A 20,202-nucleotide genomic window follows, 5' to 3' on the forward strand; every position below is an offset into this window, starting at 1 on the left:
TACTACTCAAGCTGGAGTGACGGCGACTGAGTAACTCCAATGTTAACTCATAGTCACTCTCTAAAATCTAGCATGGATCCTAAACGGTATGAGTAGTCCGCCTGTTTTTTAGCAAACAGGGGCTCTCGACCACTATTCCTACTAGGTTGCCACTCCTTGAGTTGATAGCCAAGCAAAACTTGGCAAATCAAGGGGACCAGCCGGCCTTCGCCGTTTGGTACCCCTACTACTCAAGCTGGAGTGATGGCGATTGAGTAACTCCAATGTTAACTCATAGTCACTCTCTCAAATCTAGCATGGAACCTAAATGGTACGAGAAGTCTGCTTGTTTTTTGACAAACAGAGGCTCTCGACCACTATTCCTACTAGATTTGACAGAAGTTACCGCTTGCAACCAATACAGGCGTTGCTACTCCGGCCAGGCATCCTGTTCACTGAAACTGACGGCCTGTCCCCATCAAACTTGGTAAAATTTATCAATTCTTGTAAAACCATGCCGAAACAATTTGGCACACACTTGAGTTAATAGCCAAGCAAAACTTGGCAAATGAAGGGGGTCAGCCGGCCTAAGCTGCCTGATTCTTCTACTACTCAAACTCGAGTGACGGTGACAGGGGAACCCCAAGGTTACCTCAATAGTCACTCAACCAACCTAGTGCGGAACCTAAAAGGTATGAGGAGTCCGCCTGTTTTTTGGCAAACAGAGGTACTGGACCACTATTCTTACTAGGTTGACTATACTTAAAGCTGCCGCCTGTAACCCAACAGGCGTAGCTACTTTGGTTGGACGTCCCGTCTGACGCCTGCTTCTATGCAGCCACCATAGCAGACGACCAGCCATCACCCAACAAAATAAAAAGTACCAAACTTAGAATATGGCATTTCATATTAAGAACGAACCAAAAGAGGCTAACGACCAGATAATATTGAATGCTCACCCCCTATTCAATTGTTGATAGTCCACCTGATCGGGGGCTATCTGCATAGTGGGGCTAAGAATCGACATCTGTCTAGTTCAGCGGCAATCATTATTATGATTGATTAACTTTGAAAATGTCATACCGCCCAAGGTATCAAAATTTTCTAAGTTAATCAAGTTCATCTCCCATTAGAACTAGACAAGATGCCGACCTAGCAGGCTTCGAGGGTCTAACTTTCGAAAGGAACAATCCCTCCTAGAAAGAGAAATTACTCCTTCCAAGGGGCTAATGATTAGGGTAAAATTACCGATGACAAATGGACCTATCCGGACCTGCCACATGTCCGCCACGAGGACCAATCAGCGTCCGCCACTTGTCACTCTGAGGTCCAACATGGACAAATCAGGTCACGCCATGTGGCCCAAAACCAGCCAACCTGGAAAACGGCCAACAAGGCCGGAATCCCGAGGCAAGCCCAATAAGCCCTAGATTTTGCCAGAAAACCTAGTATTGGGCACATACTTCGAGGCTATAAATACAGGTAATTAGCCTTCATTAAACACATTCAGAATTAATTAATCACCTCATCAAGAGAAGCCTAAACACACGTGCATTCTGACTGCTAGACCAGACTTAGCAATTAATTGCACACCTTGATCACTCCTCCTCATAGAGGAACCAGATCACCTTTACTTTTCCGTACTTTTTACTCCACATACAAGTACTAACTTGATCGTCGGAGGCGGAGCTCCCACCACCCGGAGTCTCCTTTGCTTTGCAGGTATAGGCGCAAGGATCCCAGTCCCGAAATTGTAACTCTCCCGCAGGACATTAAAAAATCCCGAAACAATTTTCAAAATGCCATTTTGAGAAACAAAAGTGTTTCTTGTAATGAGGAAATGGAACTCCCTCTTTAAAAACGGAGTGAGTAAAAGCGAGGGGACTAGGGCCCGGGGGGAGTATTAAACTAAGCGAGGGGTACTGTGTACTGTGCACACGTCCAAACATTGACGAGAAATCAGCACCAACACCAACCCCGTGAACCTCGAGGGTCATTCATGAATCATTATAATATGATTTGATTATTTTATTCCCATTAACAAACCAGTGAGTAACAAATCTAAAAATGTAAGCATGTTTTCATCACTTTTCCAGTTTTCCCTCCTCTTTTGCCTTCCTTCCTTTCTTTCTTGTATTACAAAAATACCAAAAATTTATGATATGCTCAATGTAATATTGACATACAGTACATATAAATAAACTTAAAGTTCTAATTCCTTTAATTTCACTGTTTTTTGCTGCTGATTTTGTAGGGAAAACTTGGGAAATATGATGGGAAAATTTTGGAGTGATTTCCTCACTCTTTTATACAACCCAGTAATCATGTCTTCAGATTCTTGGCTCACAACTCTCAAATGTTCAGTTTCAAACAACAACATAATTCAACCTTCAGATACTTTCATGCAAGTTTTTCAATGGTTTAGATTCATTTTCTTCTCTCCATGTTCTCAAAGACTTGTTTTTTCATCCATTGATTTCTTCTTTTTATTAATCTTGATCTTGTTTGTTATTTATAGACTCATTTCAAAGTTTATTTCTATGAATAATAATAGTAATAATGCTACTTCTAGTTCTTCAATCAATAAACCCCTCTTAGAAAACAACCAAAATAGATTTAATGTTAAGATTAATTTATGGTTCAGATTTTCCTTGATTTCATCCGCTTCGCTTGCTGTTTTATATGTTGTTTTGAGCATATTGACATTTGTGGGGAGTGATAATGAAGGAATTACTAGGCCAATATCATGGAAACAGACTGAAATTCTGTTTAGGGTAGTTCAAGCCTTAACACAAGTAGCAATTTTTGTTCTTGTTGTTCATGAACAGAGATTTCATGCTACTTTTCATCCTATTTCGCTTAGGATTTATTGGGTTGTTCAGTTTGTGCTTGTATTAGTGTTTAGTATTTCGGGTTTGACTCGAATCGTGTCGGTTTTTGAGGAGTTGGATTCATATATAAAAATGGATGACGTGTTTTCTTTGATAAGCCTTCCATTTTCTTTTTATCTGCTAATAGCTGCCTCTCGAACATCTTCTGGGATTATAGTTATTAAAGAGGCCGAAAATGGTTTGGATGGAAGAGCAGAATTATATGAGCCTATTAAGGATGATACGAATGTAAGTGATTATTGGAAGGCAAATTTGTTTTCTAAGACTACTTGGCTTTGGATGAACCCTTTGATGGATAAAGGGTATAAGAACCCTTTAAAGGTTGAAGATGTTCCTTCACTTCCTCCTGATCATCTAGCTGAGAGGATGTCGGAGCTCTTTGAATCACAATGGCCTAACCCGAGTGAGCATACAAAGCACCCAGTAGCAATTACTTTGCTCAAGTGCTTTTGGAAGAGTGTTTTGTACACTGGTTTTCTTGCACTGATAAAGCTTTGTGTGATGTATATTGGTCCTGTACTTATCCAAAGCTTTGTCGATTTTACTTCTGGAGTCGAAAGCTCTCCTTATGAAGGATATTACCTAGTGATAACCCTTTTAGTTGCTAAAACAGTCGAAGTCTTGAGTTCCCATCACTTCAATTTCCATACTCAGAGAGTTGGGTTACTTATAAGGTCCACCCTTATAACTGCATTATATAAAAAGGGGTTGAAGCTATCTTGCTCTTCGAGGCAGGCTCACGGGGTTGGTCAAATAGTGAATTACATGGCGGTTGATGCTCAACAGCTAGGTGATCTGATGAATCAGTTGCATTCCATTTGGCTTATGCCCCTGCAACTTTTTGCTGCCTTGGCTTTGCTATATTTTAACATGGGTGTTTCAGCTATAGCAACATTAATCGGGGTTATTGTGATTCTAGCATACGTGATGGTACGTACAAAGAAGTGCAATGTCTTTCAGTACCAAGTCATGAAAAACCGAGACTCTAGGCTTAAAGCAACAAATGAAATGATAAACAATATGAGGGTCATAAAGTTTCAAGCATGGGAAGACTACTTTCAGAAAAGAATCCAATCCTACCGGGAGCTTGAATTTGGATGGTTGTCCAAGTTTTCATATACTATTTCTGGAAATATGAGTGTACTTTGGAGCACCCCTACTGCACTTTCTGTTCTTGCATTCGCAGTTGCAGTTTGGATGGGTGAGAATCTCAATGCTGGCACTGTATTTACAGTAACTACGATCATGAAGATCGTGCAGGAGCCAGTCAGGAACTTCCCTCAGTCTTTGATACAGATTTCTCAGGCAATGATTTCACTTGGAAGATTGGATGGTTACTTGATGAGCTTAGAACTAAATGAAGGGTCAGTGGAGAGAGACGAAGGGTTTCAAGGTGACATTGCTGTGGAGGTGAATCAAGGGAGTTTCTCTTGGAATGATGAAGCAACTGAAGAAACCTTGAAAGGATTGAATCTTCAGGTCAAGAAAGGTGAATTGGCCGCCATTGTTGGCACTGTAGGGTCTGGAAAATCTTCTGTATTAGCTGCAATTTTAGGTGAAATGCACAAAATCTCTGGAAAGGTATGTCCAATATAATGCTTTCATTGATATGCTTTTATACTCTACTGGAATTTCCTTTATCTGTGGTTATCTTATTTCTTAATTGTGTATAAGTGTCAAGCAACTGTACCCTCTAAGAAAGAGTCAGTAGCATTGTTAACAGGATATTTTTTTTAAGTTAATTCCGCTGTTTTATAAGCTAGTGATTTGCTCATATGCAGCTTCTTGTAGCTATCGGTTGTCTTACTGTATGCAAGCGATTCTTTAGATAACAGAGCATCAAGCAGTTTTAGCATTAATAAAAGCGTACCTTAATTGTCGTATCTTAATATTCATCTGTCACTGTGTCATTTCCCTCCCCTGCAGTGTCTGATTTACATAGTTATCCCTGTTCAATTCAAAATAAGCATCAAGCAATGTTGGCCTTGAGGATATAATCAAGTTACAATAACATCCTTTTAGTCTCTTAGACGATAATGAATCTTTTAAAAGGTTACATTCCAGGTGTTAAAGTATGATTTTCTTTCCTTTTTTCAATTTTCAGGTTAAAGTGTGTGGTACCACTGCATACGTAGCCCAAACATCATGGATACAGAATGCAACAATTCAAGAAAACATTCTATTTGGTCTACCAATGAACAAAGAGAAATATATGGAAGTTATTAGAGTATGTAGCTTGGAAAAAGACTTGGAAATTATGGAATTCGGTGACAAGACTGAGATTGGAGAGCGTGGTATCAACCTGAGTGGTGGCCAGAAGCAAAGGATCCAACTTGCCAGAGCAATCTATCAGGATGATGATGTATATCTTCTGGATGATATTTTCAGTGCTGTAGATGCACATACTGGTTCAGATATTTTCAAGGTCTGTCAAATAATTATATGAATGTACGTTATATCAAATGCAAGTCAAACACATTCAAACAAAGCTAATTGAATTTATTAATGCTCGCAGGAATGCGTTAGGGGAGCTCTCAAAGACAAAACTGTTCTGCTAGTAACCCATCAAGTTGACTTCTTGCACAATGCGGATCATATATTTGTAAGCTTTGTGTACGGTTGTATTGCTTTCAAATAAGTTCTTAAGAATTGTTGTGTTGTATTTATAAGATGTATGCAATGCAATATCTAGGTGATGCGAGATGGAACAATTGTACAATCTGGAAAATACAATGAGCTTCTTGAAGCAGGCTTGGATTTTGGTGCTCTCGTGGCTTCCTATCAAACCTCCATGGATCTTGTAGAGACAAGCTCACATACGCCTAAGGACAAGCAAGAAGAAGCACCGAAATCACCAATCAACGAAAACAAGTCACTAGAAAGAGTCAAGTCTGAGAAGAAAGCTCTAAGTAAAACAAATTCTCAAAAAGGAACTTCCAAGCTCATTGAAGATGAGGAACGAGAAGTTGGGCAGGTTAGCCTAGATGTGTACAAGCAGTACTCTACAGAAGCTTTCGGATGGTGGGGAGTGGCTGCAGTGGTACTCGTATCTCTCTTCTGGATTGTATCATTGTTTGGTAGTGATTACTGGCTAGCTTATGAGACTTCAGAAGATCACACTTTTACTCCTCGCTTGTTCATTATAGTCTATTTCATTGTTGGGATTATATCATGTCTCTTAGTGACTGCTAGAGCCTTTGTTATAACATTTTTGGGACTTAAAACTGCTCAGGGCTTCTTCGACCAGATCCTTGGCAGCATCCTACATGCTCCAATGTCGTTTTTTGATACTACTCCTTCCGGAAGAATTCTAAATCGGGTAAGCTCATCCTACATCCCATCATCAATCTATATTACTACTTTATATGATAAGTGATTTCCTATAGATTGCTGTTCATGATGTAGTGGTACCAATTATCTTACTCTTTTCATGTTTGGTCTTATTAATACTTCTATTTCAGGCATCAACGGATCAAACCAATCTTGATCTAACAATTCCCTTATTTTTGGGCATGACAATTGTAATGTATTTCAATTTGGTGAGCATCTTAGTGGTCACATGCGTATATGCCTGGCCGACAGTTATCCTCCTAGTCCCCTCAATATGGTTGAATCTTTGGTACCGGGTATGTCTTGCTAAGAAGTTTCTGCATTCAAAACAGCTTTTCCTTTTTTTTTTTTTTTTTTGTCCTTTTATAAACATCATATTTATTCAAGATCTATGGGAATGTACATATGCAGGGTTACTACCTAGCCAACTCACGTGAACTGACTCGATTAGGTTCAATCACAAAATCACCTGTCATCCATCATTTCTCCGAAACAGTTTCAGGTGTAATGACAATCCGATGCTTTAGGAGGCAAGCCTTGTTCTGTAAGCATAATATTGACAAGGTTAACACAAACCTGAAGATGGATTTCCACACTACTGGAGCAAATGAGTGGCTAGGTTTCCGCTTAGAGTTCATTGGATGTGTAATCCTATGTCTTTCCACTTTGTTCATGATTCTTTTGCCCAGTAGTATTATCAAACCAGGTAATACAAGCACTAATTAAGAAAATCCCATCAAGTGTTCTAAGTAAAAGTAACTCAAAATCGATCTTAGCCTTATTTAGTGAAGATTGAACTCTTAAGTATGAATTTTTGTCTTATGAAACTTACATTGTAAACTTTCATATGCTGCAGAGTTCGTGGGTCTTTCTCTTTCGTATGGGCTTACTCTCAATGTTGTTCTGTTTTGGACGATATATATGACATGCTTTGTTGAGAATAAAATGGTCTCGGTTGAGAGGATGAAGCAGTTGATCAAAGTCCCATCTGAAGCAGCATGGGAGATCAAAGAGTGCAAGCCTTTACCAAACTGGCCAACTCATGGCAACATTGAACTAAAGGACTTACAAGTAAGCTCCAACTTCTTACCACATGTCACCCTTAATATTTGATCTCAATCCTTCCGAAGTCAAATTTCTCATTTGTATTTTGGAATGTCCTGAAGAAGTTCCTCTTTCGATTTCAATGTATAGATTTGTGTTATTTGAGTCCTATTTTTTTTGTTTATGGGACAAAGTGTGCTAATTGCATAGCCAGCCTTACCTTAATAATCCATACCAGAGCAAAAAAGATGTAAATACTAGGAATAAAGGAGTTTATATATGGTATTTACATTTCAGGCTCTTGTATTTTCTTGTTCTTTATGTTGATTTTACCTCATGAATGGATGTCCTGCAATCATGAACAGGTAAGGTATAGGTCAAACACCCCATTAGTTCTAAAAGGTATCACACTTGGCATAAGAGGAGGCGAGAAAATTGGGGTTGTTGGTCGCACAGGGAGTGGGAAGTCCACCCTTATACAAGTATTCTTCAGGCTAGTTGAACCTTATGGAGGGAAGATAATAATTGATGGCATCGATATCTGCAAGATTGGCCTGCATGATCTAAGGTCTCGCTTTGGGATCATTCCACAAGAGCCGGTACTATTTCAAGGAACGGTGAGAACCAATGTGGATCCACTTGGTCTTTATTCCGAGGAAGAGATATGGAAGGTATATATTTATCCCTCTCTAATATTCCTTTGCTAAGTAGTAATCACATCAAAATGATATAGAATATAAGTATACTTCAAGCATATAATCTAATCTTCAGCATGTTTGAAATTTGTAGTTACATATACTAATGTACCACAACTTAAACTAGATGATGGGGTGAATATAGATATGTAAACTACTACAAAATCATGTCATCACAAATACGAGAAGTGACATGCATGCGAGAATTAAATATGTCCAGAAGGGGTATTTTTACTAGAGAGCCAGATTAACAAAACTCCGCTAGTGGGTTTCCCGCTGCCAGTTCCGAGCCTGGATAAAGGAGGATGGTTACATTAGGCCAATGACAGCCAGTGTAAAACTTTGTCACATGACATGAGCCAGATTAACAAAAACAAACCGTTCCAAACCTGATTATAGAAACTAAAATTGTTCTGATCAAAGTTTTCAAATTACACTATTTAGTGATTGTGTTGTAGTATTAACCAAAGTAGCTGACCTACTAATATGTCGGTATGTTTTCAATCAAACTAACAGACCATTTGTGTTTTTAGAGCCTGGAACGTTGCCAACTTAAGGATATTGTTGCAGCAAAGCCAGAAAAGCTTGATGCTCCAGGTTTTTCTTTCTCTATCTTTTTCTGAGAAATACTCTATTGCGTATACCTGCCAGTTAAAGAAAAATGTGCATAGGATGATTGGACGAACCTGAGTTACTCTTTATTTGTTTGTAGTGACGGAAGAAGGAGAAAATTGGAGTGTTGGTCAAAGACAGCTGATGTGCTTAGGGAGAGTCATGCTCAAGAAAAGCCGTATTTTGTTCATGGATGAAGCTACAGCTTCCGTTGATTCCCAAACAGATGCTACGATTCAAAAGATCATTAGAGAGGACTTCAGAAAACATACTGTAATTACCATTGCTCACAGAATACCCACTGTAATGGACTGTGACAGAGTATTAGTCATCGATGCAGGTAACTCTCTTCATTTCTTTGTCAATAGTTCTATCACTTCTATGGAATCCGCTCTAATTCATTACTATATACGTAGTATGACATAATGCTAGCATTTTCTTCTAGAAATCGATTGACTAATGAGTTATGATCATATTGATGGTTTGGCTATCTGTTTTTTTTTCTTCAAAGATTGTTTTATTTGATTCCAATTTTAACTAGCTTATAAGAAGTATGTTTCTGTTGCTGAGTTTGCCATGCGAAGCTGAGTCTCCATTGAAGTGACTAAGATTGGTTTTTAAGCACATCTGTGTTTGACATAAAGAGGCATTCTGACCTGTTTTTACTGGACAGGATTGGCAAAGGAATTCGATGCACCATCTCGTCTCCTCGAGAGGACGTCACTATTTGGGGCATTGGTTCAGGAGTACTCGAATAGATCGTCTGAAGTGTAAATGATTAGCATCCACTTTTAATTTCATGGTTCAGTTTCATTGATCATACTAGTTACAACTCCGAGAATTTATAAGAAATTTGTATAACACTATAACATGTTGATTTTTGTTAGATCCTTCATTGGTCTATCTACTTTTCCTTTAGAAGAATAAAGAGTAATGCTATCCTTGTTTTGTTCGATTTATTGAGCACTTGGAAATGGGTGATTGTAGGAACGTAGGAACTATATTGTTCGATTTATTGAGCACTTGGAAATGGGTGATTGTAGGAACGTAGGAACTATAACGCATAATCAGAGGGTGTAGCTATAGGGTGCTGGGAGGGGCTCGGTCCCTGTCACCCAACTTTGGCCCATATTTTTGTTTTTGGCTCCTGTAGATATTTAGGATATATTGTAATAATCTCCTTGAGTTATTATTGAAATTTTATTGGCTATTGATACACAAGGTTAGAAGTTTGATTTTCTTAGCATAGAGTTTGGTTTCTATTATTGTTTTTTTTGGGGGGAAATATTAACAAATTACCCATAGTTGGCTCTTTAACTCTTTAATTCTAAATTTCATAAGCTTCTTTATAACTCCAATCATATTAGATCTTTCATCTTATTTTTTCCTCTAATTTTATTATTTTTGCCCAAATTCTTTACTAACTTGCTCAACTCTTCTATAAGTGTGCTTTTGTTGTTAACTGTGAAGGTGAGGGTAGAAGAAGAAAGGGTGGTCTAGCTTTAATGTGGAAAAATTTGATCGATGTGAATGTGAAGTCTTATTCCATAATCATATTAATGTGGGGGTAAAGTCTATTGGCAGGGAGAGTGGAGGTTCTCCGGTCTGTACGGCCATCCAGAAGAAGAACTGATTTAAAATCGGTGTGTTGTTGAAGAGCTTATGGGTTGATGGTGGTATGACTTGGTTGTGTGTGTGGGGGGGGGGGGATTTAAATTAAATTTAATGCTACAATCTAATGAGAAGGCAGAAGGTAGGTCTTTTAATAGTGATGAATCTGACATACTTCGGGAAGCTATTTCTCATTGCAAGCTAGAGGACCTAGGCTACATTGGGCATGACTTTACATGGTCGAACAATAGGGGGGGGGGGGGGGTGTGGAAAATATCCAAGAACGCTTGGATAGGTTACCGTGAATTGAGGGAATGTTTCCTTGGTTCGTTTGTCTCACACCTCTCAAAAAGAAAGTTAGATCATCTTCCCTTACTCTTATGTATAAAGGAAGCTTTGCATACTCCAAAAAAGAAGAAGAAAAAAAAAACAATACTACTTTGAAGAGATGTGGCTTTGAGATGAAAATTGTGCTGAAATAGTTTCAAAGGCGTGGGAAAGGGGTGGTGACTTGTGTTCTTAAATTGCCTTCACCTCCTCGAGATTGAGTGCGTGGAGTAGAGAGAAATTTGGTGATTTTGTGAAGGAATTACAGGCTTGTAGATTAAAGATGGAGAGACACATGAAGGAAGATCAATCGGAGGAAGTTATTGCTCAAATGAGGGCAATTGATGATAGAATGGATGAGTTGGAGAGGAGAGAAGAAATGTACTGGAAACAAAGTAGGCAAGAATGGCTAAAACATGGTGATAAAAGTATTTCTTTTTTTCATACAAAGGCAAAGCAAAGACTCGAAAGAAATAGCATCAAAAAAATAAAAGATGAAGCAGGGAACATTTTTGAAGAGGAGGAGCAAATTTCAGAAAATTTTGTGCAATATTTTTCGGAGCTCTTTGCAAGTAGCAACCACATTGAAACCAACCCCGTGATCGAGAAAGTGTCTCCAATTGTTAGCGACAGTCAATACAGTACTCTGAATGCCGCCTTCAATGCCGAGGAAGTGCGGTTTGCTTTATTCCAAATGCATCCGATGAAGGCCCCCGGGGCCCGATGGTATTTTGTCGTATTTTTTCAAAAATTTTGGGACATTGTGGGAGTGGATGTAGTTGATAAAGTGCTGAATATTTTGAATAATAATGGTGATATAGGTTCTATTAATCAAACTCATATTGTGCTAATTCCGAAAAAAAAGAGTATGAGTCTCCTGTTGATTATAGACCTATTAGTTTGTGAATGTAATACATAAAATTGTCACTAAGGTACTTGCTAACCGATTAAAGTTCGTACTACCTTTTATTATTCATGAGTCGCAGAGTGGATTTGTTCCGGGGAGATTGATCACGGATGAGCGGCTTCAATAATTTCCTTGGAGAAAGCCGACGGCTGTTCTCCAAGTCTAAGCAACCGTAGCTTCCAGTCCATAGGTTGGACATTTTTTGCCGCCTGTCCTCCAAACAGAGGTGGCTGTAGAAAATATTGTTGCGGTACAAATGGTAAGTTTTGGTACCGCCTGATCGTTATGAAATCCAGACCGACGAGAGGTACCATCTGTCTGACTCTCATGATTTGACTCGGTATACCTCATAGAGGTATTGCGCAGACTATCTTGAAAATCTGAAGTGGAGGCCGACTCTGACAGTCGGTCATTCTTCTTTTGCTCTAGCAATAGCCGAGCGTCTGTGTATGTTTTCTTTGTGAACGGGCTTCCTTTTCCCAAGTGTGGGAAAACGGTACTTTGTGAAATCAAGCACAGGCGGCTCCCACTTCCTAGAGTTAGGATGAGGGGTCGCCTCTCGTCCTTGAACAGGCTTCCTCTTTCCTGAAGAGGAAGGTTTCTTAGCCGACTGCTCCTTGGTCAGAGCAGGCGTCTTTTTGTTGATCAGTTCCTGGATCTCCCCCTTGAAGCCCCTCATGAAGGTCATTAGTTCATTTCTTGTAATGGGAGCAGATCCTTCAGCCGCCTGCTGCTGATCAGGCGGTGCGCCGACTGGATCACTGAGTCCAGTTTGATGATCTTCCCGTTCTCTCCTTTCGATGTGACGGGTACGTCGGGCCCTTAGGGTCCCGTCTGAGGCTGTGTGTGCTTCAACTTTAACCTCATCTTCGGTATCATGATCCGACTGAACTTGAGGGTCGTCAAGGGGACGCCTCTCTTCTGGAGTCGGTACAGACGTAGATGCCATTTCAAAAGTACTCTCCCCACAGACGGCACCAAAATGTTTCGGGGTTTTTTGATGTCCTGCGGGAGAGTTACAATTCTGAGATTGGAACCGGACGCCTGGACCTACAAAACAAACGGATACTCCGAGTGATTGGAGATCCGCCTCCAACGGTCAAGTTAGTACTTGTTTAAGGAGTAATTAATGCGGAATAATGTAATTGAGTCTCTCTAGGTGAGAGTGTTTAATGTGTGTTCGCCCCTCTAATGAGGATTAATGAGCATATTTATATGCCTTGGGATGCGTGCCAATTCCTAGGTTTAGGTTAAACCTAGGGCTGACTGGGCCTCCCACGACGATTGGGCCTTGTTGGCCGATTTTCCCATTTGGCATGGGGGGACACGTGTCGTGTCGTAATTGGTCCATGGTGGACGTATCTCTGATTGACACGTGGCAGGCTCCTATTTGCCCATGTGAAGGACATGTGGCGGAACCTAATTGGTCCACTTATCAGATAGTGATTGGTGGGAAAAATCCTCTAATCATTTTCCCCTCACAAGTGGCACATGACTGGTCACGTGTTACCTGTGACAGGTGTCGGATTGTAACAGGCGACAGCCTGCTACAGGTGTCACTTGGTGAAAGGCCGAGAGTTTTTCCCGCTCAAATTTTGAATTTGGGAGTGACCCTTCGTCTTCTCATTTTGCCTGTATAAGGGCGACTTGAATTTAGATATTTTCACACTTGAGAACTTTTTTAAGAGAACACTCGGACCCCTGAACTTGCTCTGAAATTTCGGACATTTCCTGCCTACCGCCTGCTCTGACAAGTCGGCTGATACTCAGATTTTCCAGAACTTCGTCAACTCATCACTCGTTCAGGTAACCGTCTGTTCTCTCATTCGTTTTCTTTTCTTTATTTTTTCTTTTTGAAATGGCACCACGGAAGCATACGACACGACCTAGGTTAGTGATCAGCCGGTCACCGGGGACGGCTGAGTCTAGGACTAGGAGTACCGCCTGCCCTTTTTCGAACCAATCTTTGCCCTTTATACAAAGTCCGACTGTCTCTGTGTCTATGTAGAACATAATGGCAAGAACAAACAAAAAGAACTGCTAGGATCACAAATTCGGACGGCTCCTCCTACCAGTGCCGATTAGTGAGACATCTGACCAGGCGCCAGATGTTGAAGTGAACCAAGGCTGCTTGACCGCTGACAGCTCTGAGGGAGGGATCAAGGTGGTCCCTTCCCATTTTACCGTAGACATGTCTACATTTTCTCCTGCTCCTGTTGAAGGAGAGGAGGCGGGCCCCTCTGGGAGAGGGGAGGAGTCGTCCTCTTCGGACTCTTCAGAGACGGAGTCCGACTCTAGTTCATCTGGCCATCCTTCTCTAGACACAGAGGAGAGGCACAACCGCCTGCAAGAGGCGAGGCTTTCTCATGTAGTAGAGAAAGGGGACAATTGGGCGGAGCCATCCGCCACCTATAGAGAGCAAAACACCCCTTACTACTGCATAGTTCCAAAAGGCCGGATCAAGGCCATGCAAGAAAAAGTGGGGAGCTTTATTGCGAACCATGTAATGGGCCCTGGCTTCTTAGTTTTTGTGCCGGATCCGGAAGACACAGTCGTCTGGCCGGCTGGTACTAGTTATGATAGCGCCTGCTTTGGCTGCTATGAGGCAGCCATCAGAGCTGGGCTGCGCTTCCCCTTACATCCGACCGTTCAGCGGATCCTGGACGGATATGAGTTGGGGTTGTGGCAGCTAGCCCCAAATTCCTGGTTTAACGTTCTCGGCTATGTAGCCGGGTGCGAAATGTACGGGGTGGAGCCAAACTTCGAGGCTTTCGCCCATATGAACTATCTCAGCCGGACCCCTAAGGCAGGCGGTACCGGCTGGTACCAGTTGACGAGCCACCGAGGCTAACTCATGACAAGAGGTAAAGAAAACAAATGGAAGGATTACAGAAGCACCATCCTCATCATTGAGAGTTCAGACAAGGAGTTGAACCAACACTTTAACAGGTGGAACCGAGACCCACCTCTTCTTGCAGGCGGTCGCAACATGCCGCCTGTTCCCCCAAAAGCTAAAAAAGAGATCCTAGACAAAGGACTCTTTAAAGTAGAGACGAGGGTCGACTCTACTACAGGGGTACGAGAGCAAGTACCCCTGCACTGCGTCCCGAGCTACAAATGGCTCTATGACGAGTACTTCCTGGCCGCCTGCGGCCTCAGCATTCGGTGCTCAAGAGGTAGCCGGCCTGACGAATACTTGCTTTTGTAGAAATTATTTCTATGAACCTTCGCTAACTTAAGCATTTATTCCTGCAGTGGAAGCTATGAGCAAAATTACCGCCTCTAAGACTGCGGCTGCCATGTTGCGTGCCTCCATCATGCAATAATCTTCAGCTGACTCTCCTAACAAGGAGACGCCCTTAGTAAGCTCCCAGCTTTCACCTTTTCCCCTTTTATGTTTGAGAGGTTGGGTTTATACATATACTGACAGTGTTTTTTTTTTTTTTTTTTTTTTTTTTTTTTTTTTTTTTTTTTTTTTTTTAGACGGGCACACCAAGAACTTCCTCCTCCCAACAGCCGGACTCCAAAGCCCGGAACTGTTGTGAGTTCTCCTGGTACTGCCAGGAAACATGCGGCTGCTGAGAAACAGCCAGCCACTCCTTCTCAAACTCCTAGCCGGCCGCCTAGAAGTATGAAATTCCCCTTCTAGATTTGGACCTACTTTCCTTTTGCCTTATCTAACATTCTTGTTTACGCTTGATGCAGCCGGCCCCCAAGAACCGGACCTAGCCGAAGTGGCCAAGTCCATGATCAAAGCCATCCATCCTGCGGAGAGAGAGGCGGTCAGGGGTGTCGGTACCCTGGACCTGGATGGAATTGCAGGGCTTCTTGCTGAGGTATACTTAGCATATTTTTATTGTTTAATTCTAGGACGCCTGTTTTTCATTTGAAAACTGACGCCTATTTTCTTTGATTCAGCCCCTGCTCCGAGTAAACGGCCTTCGCAAGCCCCTCAATGTGAAGAACAAAGAGGTAAAGGCTGCTAAAGCTATGGCCGCCTCTGACTGTGATAAGGCAATGTTTCAAATTGCCTAAAATGAAATTTTGACAACTGATATTCTTTATTATCAGGCGCAGGTCACTTCTGCTATCAGGGCTTAGTTGGAGGCGGCCTAGAAGAAAAATACTGAGTTGGAGGCGACCATCCAGAATCTCAAAGCCGAGCTGAGGCCTCTTCGCCAAAAGATGTCCTCATACCACACCTTGGAGAAATCCTTGGCGCATGTCAAGGAACGCCTGGCGACCCAGGAGAAGAGTCTCACTGTAGAGCTCTCGGCAAAGGCTGAGCAAGAGAAGAAGGATTTGGTCCGAGAGATGATGGAGGACTCGGCCCATATCTAGCGCATGACCTGGGGCCGCCTCTTTCCTAATGTCGACTTTGCCTCTTGGGAAAAACAATTTCGCCAATGCTCTGAAAGGTATAACCAAGAGGTCCTGGCGGCTGCTGAAGATGAGGCACTAGAGGAGGCGGAGGATTCGATTGTTGCCTTGGTGCCGATTGGGGTGGATGCGTCCAAAAAGGATGCAGCTGAGGCCGAGTCCAGCAAGAAGAATGCTGATTAGGCGGCGGCTGCTATTGTTGAAGATCTGCCCCCATCTTAAGCTTTTTGTTTTCTTTTTCTTCGGCCTGCGTGCTGTCTGTTTTCGCTTTACCCGGCCAGGGGGTCGGGGTCTGAATATTTTGCCGGTCTTTATGGCCGGCCCTTTTTTGTATCTTTACCTGGCCAAGGGGCCGGGGTCTTGAATATTTGTGCCGATCTTTGTGGCCGGCTGTTAATAGAATTTAGGCGACCACCTTTTTAGGTCGCCTTATCTGCCAAAATTTCGAATTGTGCTTTTATTTTTGCTAAGTGTTGAAACTCTAATATCCGCTTGCATGCCATACCGACTGTTTTGTATGGCCGATAGTAGAGACAGGTGTAATGTAGAGACACTGCCTATGCCCCTGGACGACTGATTGTCTTTTTCCAGGCTAGGCAATCAGTCGACCATTTATCCAACCGGTCTCTAACATATCTTGATGACTGGTTCCCCTTTAGGCAGGCGGTTCCGTCATATTTTTTGAAATTTGCCAAGTAGGAAAGTGATTACCCACTTGCCATGGTTTTAAGTAGTAGAGGTACTAAGCGGCATAGGCCAGCTAGTCCCTGATGTGATAACTTAGTAAGAACAGGCGATATATGAACACCTTTTTTAATTTCAAACCAAGTTTTAAGGAGTGACTATAAAGTGAACAAGATCGTTACATAGTCACCGATTGTTTGAGTAGTAGAGGTTTCAAGCGGCGGGTGCCGATTGTTCCCCTTTATTCGCCAATGTTTGTTGGCTATTAACTTAGAAGGTACCGGCTGTACTTATCCCAAGTAGTCTAGTCGGTTAATTGACACGGATGCTAACTGCAAACACTTGTCGGACTAGTGAGAGTTATCCTTGTCTTAGAAACGGCTACGTGGTTGTCTTAGTTAGACAGTCGTATAGGTGTCGTGTAATTAATTTATAGAACAATGTTCCACCCAAAAGGGAGCTGCTCTCTGCGACGAATTTCATCCAGATGGATGCCGCCGGACGCCTGCTATGATGTTGGGATAGGTCGGATTAATTTAAAAATTTGGATCAGTTGGCCTGGCACCTGGTCTGATCATTTCGGCCATAGGCCTTAAATGGTTCTTGGTGAACTATATATGGGAGAGTAGTCGGTTGTATGGAACAAACGGCATGCCCCTCTTAATTGAACGCATAAATAAAAACATGGAGAGTAGCCGACTGTTTTACCAGTAGGCATGCCCCTCTTAGTACAAAAATAAATGAAGTGAAATAGCAAACTTTTATTAGGTAGCTCTTGGCTATTTACATCATTCAGAAATAATATTGTTTGAGATTATCTACATTCCAGGTTCGAGGCACGGTTTGGCCGTCTGGTGTTTCCAGGCGGTAGGTGCCATCCCGGATTTTTTCACAGATTCGGTAGGGTCCTTCCCAGTTGGGTGTCAATTTTCCGGACTCATTAGCCCTACCGAATGCTTCCATCTTTCTTAGTACAAAGTCCCCCACTTTGAGTGGACGCCTGTGTACTTTCTTGTTATATGATCTGGTCATTCTCAGGCGGTAAATTTCATGGCGCTAGACTGCATTGCCCCTCCTTTCCGGGATTGAGTCCAGGGCCAGGCGCATGGACTCCCAGTTTGCCTCTTCGTCATATAACATTACTCGAAGAGTCGGCTCGTAGTGTTCAATTGGGAGAACAGCTTCCGCCCCATAGGTTAGGAGAAATGGAGTCTCTCCTGTTGACCCTTTTTCAGTCGTCCTAATGGCCCAGAGAACATGTGGTAGTTCATCTGCCCATAGGCCGCCTGTTCGTTCAATCTTTTTCTTGAGACCGTTTGAGATGATCTTATTAAAAGCTTCTACTTGGCCGTTTGCTTGTGGACGGCCGAATGATGCAAAGTAATGCGAGATACCTTAGTCTCCCAACCAGTTTTTGAGAACAGGCGTCTCAAATTGGGGACCATTATCAAAAACCATAGACATGGGAACCCCGAACCGAGTGATGATATTTCTCCAGATGAATGAAATCACATCCTTCGTCTTGATTCCCTTGACAGCCTCCGCCTCTACCCATTTAGTGAAGTAGTCGACTGCCACTCCTACCGCCTGTAGCAGGCGTATAGGGACCCAGAATATCCATGCCCCATTTAGCAAACGGTAGTGGGCTATGGATAGTAGTGAGGTCAGTAGCCGGACGGTGAATTAGCTTGCCAAACTTTTGACATTTGTCACATTTTTTCACCATCTCCATTGCATCTGCTTCTAAAGTAGGCTAAAAATAACCCTTCCGCCTTTCCCGTTGAGCAAGCGACCTACCGCCTACGTGGGAAGCGCAGGAACCAGAGTGAAGATCTTCTAGTATCTCTCGCCCCTTTTCTGAAGTAACACACTTCAAGAAGGGTTGATGGTAACCCTCTTTAGTGAAGTTCTCCCCTTATCATTTCAAAGCTGGACGCTAGTTTTTTCAGTGCGGCGGCCTGGTGAGGGTCATCCAGCAAGGTGCCGTCTGTCAGATATGCCCTGATTGGATCCATCCAGGTTGAACTTCTATCTAAGATTCCAATAGGGTCTTCCTCGATGCTTCTTTTCTCCATCACCTCCCAGAAAACAGTTCGTGGAGTATCACAGGAGGCCGAGGATGCTAAATTTGAAAGAGCATCCGCCTGGTTGTTTTCAGATCTTGGTACTTGAGTCAGATGAAAATCTTCAAGGGATCTGACTGCTTTTCGTACCGCCTGTAAATACTTGATCATTACCGGATGGGTCGCTTCGTATTCACCATTGTACTGACTCACTATGAATTGTGAATCAGAATAGGCGTCTATCTTTCTTGCCCCAGCCGCCTTGCACATGCGGATTCCGGCTAGTAAAGCTTCGTATTCTTCCTCGTTGTTTGAGGCCTGAAAATTGAAACGTAGAGCATACTCGTACCTGTCGCCCTCTGGCGACTGATATATGACGCCTGCTCCGCAACCATTTGAGGTGGAGCTCCCGTTCACATATACGTTCCAGACTTGGTCTGGAACTTGAGAGTCAGGGGGACGAGTCATCTCAACAATAAAATCAGCAAAGGCTTGCCCCTTCAGCTTTTCTGGGCTCGAATGTGACTTCGAGGCTCTGAATTTCTATTGCCCATTTGATCATCCGACCCGACGACTCCATAGATGTCAGTGGCCGCTTGATCGGTTGATCTGTATACACGATGACTGTATGTGCCAAGAAATAAGGCTTCAATTTTTTGACGGCCATGAAAAGAGCGAGGCCGAAATTTTCCACTAAGGGATACCTCAACTCGGCATTTTTCAGTACATGACTGACAAAGTAGACCGGGAGCTGACAGCCGTCTCTTTCAGCAAGGAGGACAGCGCTTAAAGCATGATCAGAGACGGCTAGGTACATGTAAAGCACTTCTTTGGGCAAAGGACTGACCAGCCTTGACAAGAAATGTAAGTGAACTTTCAATTTATGGAAAGCCGCCTCGGCATCTAGCCCCATTCAAACCTTGCCTTCTTCTTTATGGCCTGGAAAAAGTAAAGACACTTGTCGCCTGATCGACTTAGAAATCTTCCCAAAGCCGCCAGATAACCTGTTAGCTTCTGAACCTCTCGGACGGTATGAGGCGAATGCATGTCGATGACCGCCTGCACTTTCTCTGGGTTCGCCTCTATTCCTCTCTGATTGATGAGGAATCCGAGAAATTTCCTAGACTCAACCCCAGATACACATTTCTTGGGATTGTGCATGACATGGTGCAGCCTGAGTGTGGCGAAAGTTTCTCGGAGATCCGACAGATGATCTGTCTGAAGCTTAGACTTAACAATCATATCATCAATATATGCCTCGATGTTCCTCCCTATCTGGTCAAAGAATACAGTATTTATCATTCTTTGGAAGGTTGGCGGGGCATTCTTCAGACCAAACGGCATGACCGTGTAGCAGTATAACCCTTGATCAGTGACGAAGGCCGTCTTCTCCTGATCTTTCTTACACAAAGGGATTTGATGAAAACCAGAGTAGGCGTCCATAAAGCTCATCAAAGCATGGCCGGCTGTTGAGTCGACAAGATTATCAATTTTGGGTAGAGGGTAACTGTCCTTGGGGCACGCCTTGTTTAGATCCGTGTAGTCTACACACATTCGCCAGGTACCAATTGGTTTTTTGACAAGCACAACATTTGCAACCCAGTCTGGGAAGTAACATTGTCGAATGAACCCTGCACCAAGTAGTTTCTTAACTTCGCCGGCTGCTGCCTAACTTCTCT

General features: G+C 42.6%; 1 protein-coding gene across 1 annotated transcript; it reads left to right on the top strand.

Annotated features, from left to right (window-relative positions):
- The first annotated feature begins 1,943 nt into the window (after positions 1-1,943).
- On the top strand, positions 1,944-9,549 carry LOC110697519 (ABC transporter C family member 4-like). The gene is made up of 12 exons (XM_021874887.1): positions 1,944-2,048; positions 2,234-4,451; positions 4,975-5,295; positions 5,386-5,472; positions 5,563-6,189; positions 6,332-6,496; positions 6,612-6,906; positions 7,057-7,271; positions 7,610-7,915; positions 8,473-8,536; positions 8,652-8,891; positions 9,225-9,549. Coding segments are annotated over exons 1-12 (4,641 nt in total). The 5' UTR covers positions 1,944-2,046; the 3' UTR covers positions 9,326-9,549.
- Positions 9,550-20,202: the final 10,653 nt, after the last annotated feature.

The sequence above is a fragment of the Chenopodium quinoa genome, unplaced genomic scaffold (genome assembly GCF_001683475.1).
Source record: "Chenopodium quinoa cultivar QQ74 unplaced genomic scaffold, ASM168347v1, whole genome shotgun sequence".
Classification (NCBI taxonomy): domain Eukaryota; kingdom Viridiplantae; phylum Streptophyta; class Magnoliopsida; order Caryophyllales; family Amaranthaceae; genus Chenopodium; species Chenopodium quinoa.

What these genes read in the sequence shown, in the direction of transcription:
- LOC110697519 (XM_021874887.1), top strand. An exon ending in AGAAAAGCTTGATGCTCCAG is followed by an intron (nt 8,537 to 8,651) that starts GTTTTTCTTTCT and finishes ATTTGTTTGTAG; the next exon opens with TGACGGAAGAAGGAGAAAAT. An exon ending in AGTATTAGTCATCGATGCAG is followed by an intron (nt 8,892 to 9,224) that starts GTAACTCTCTTC and finishes TTTACTGGACAG; the next exon opens with GATTGGCAAAGGAATTCGAT.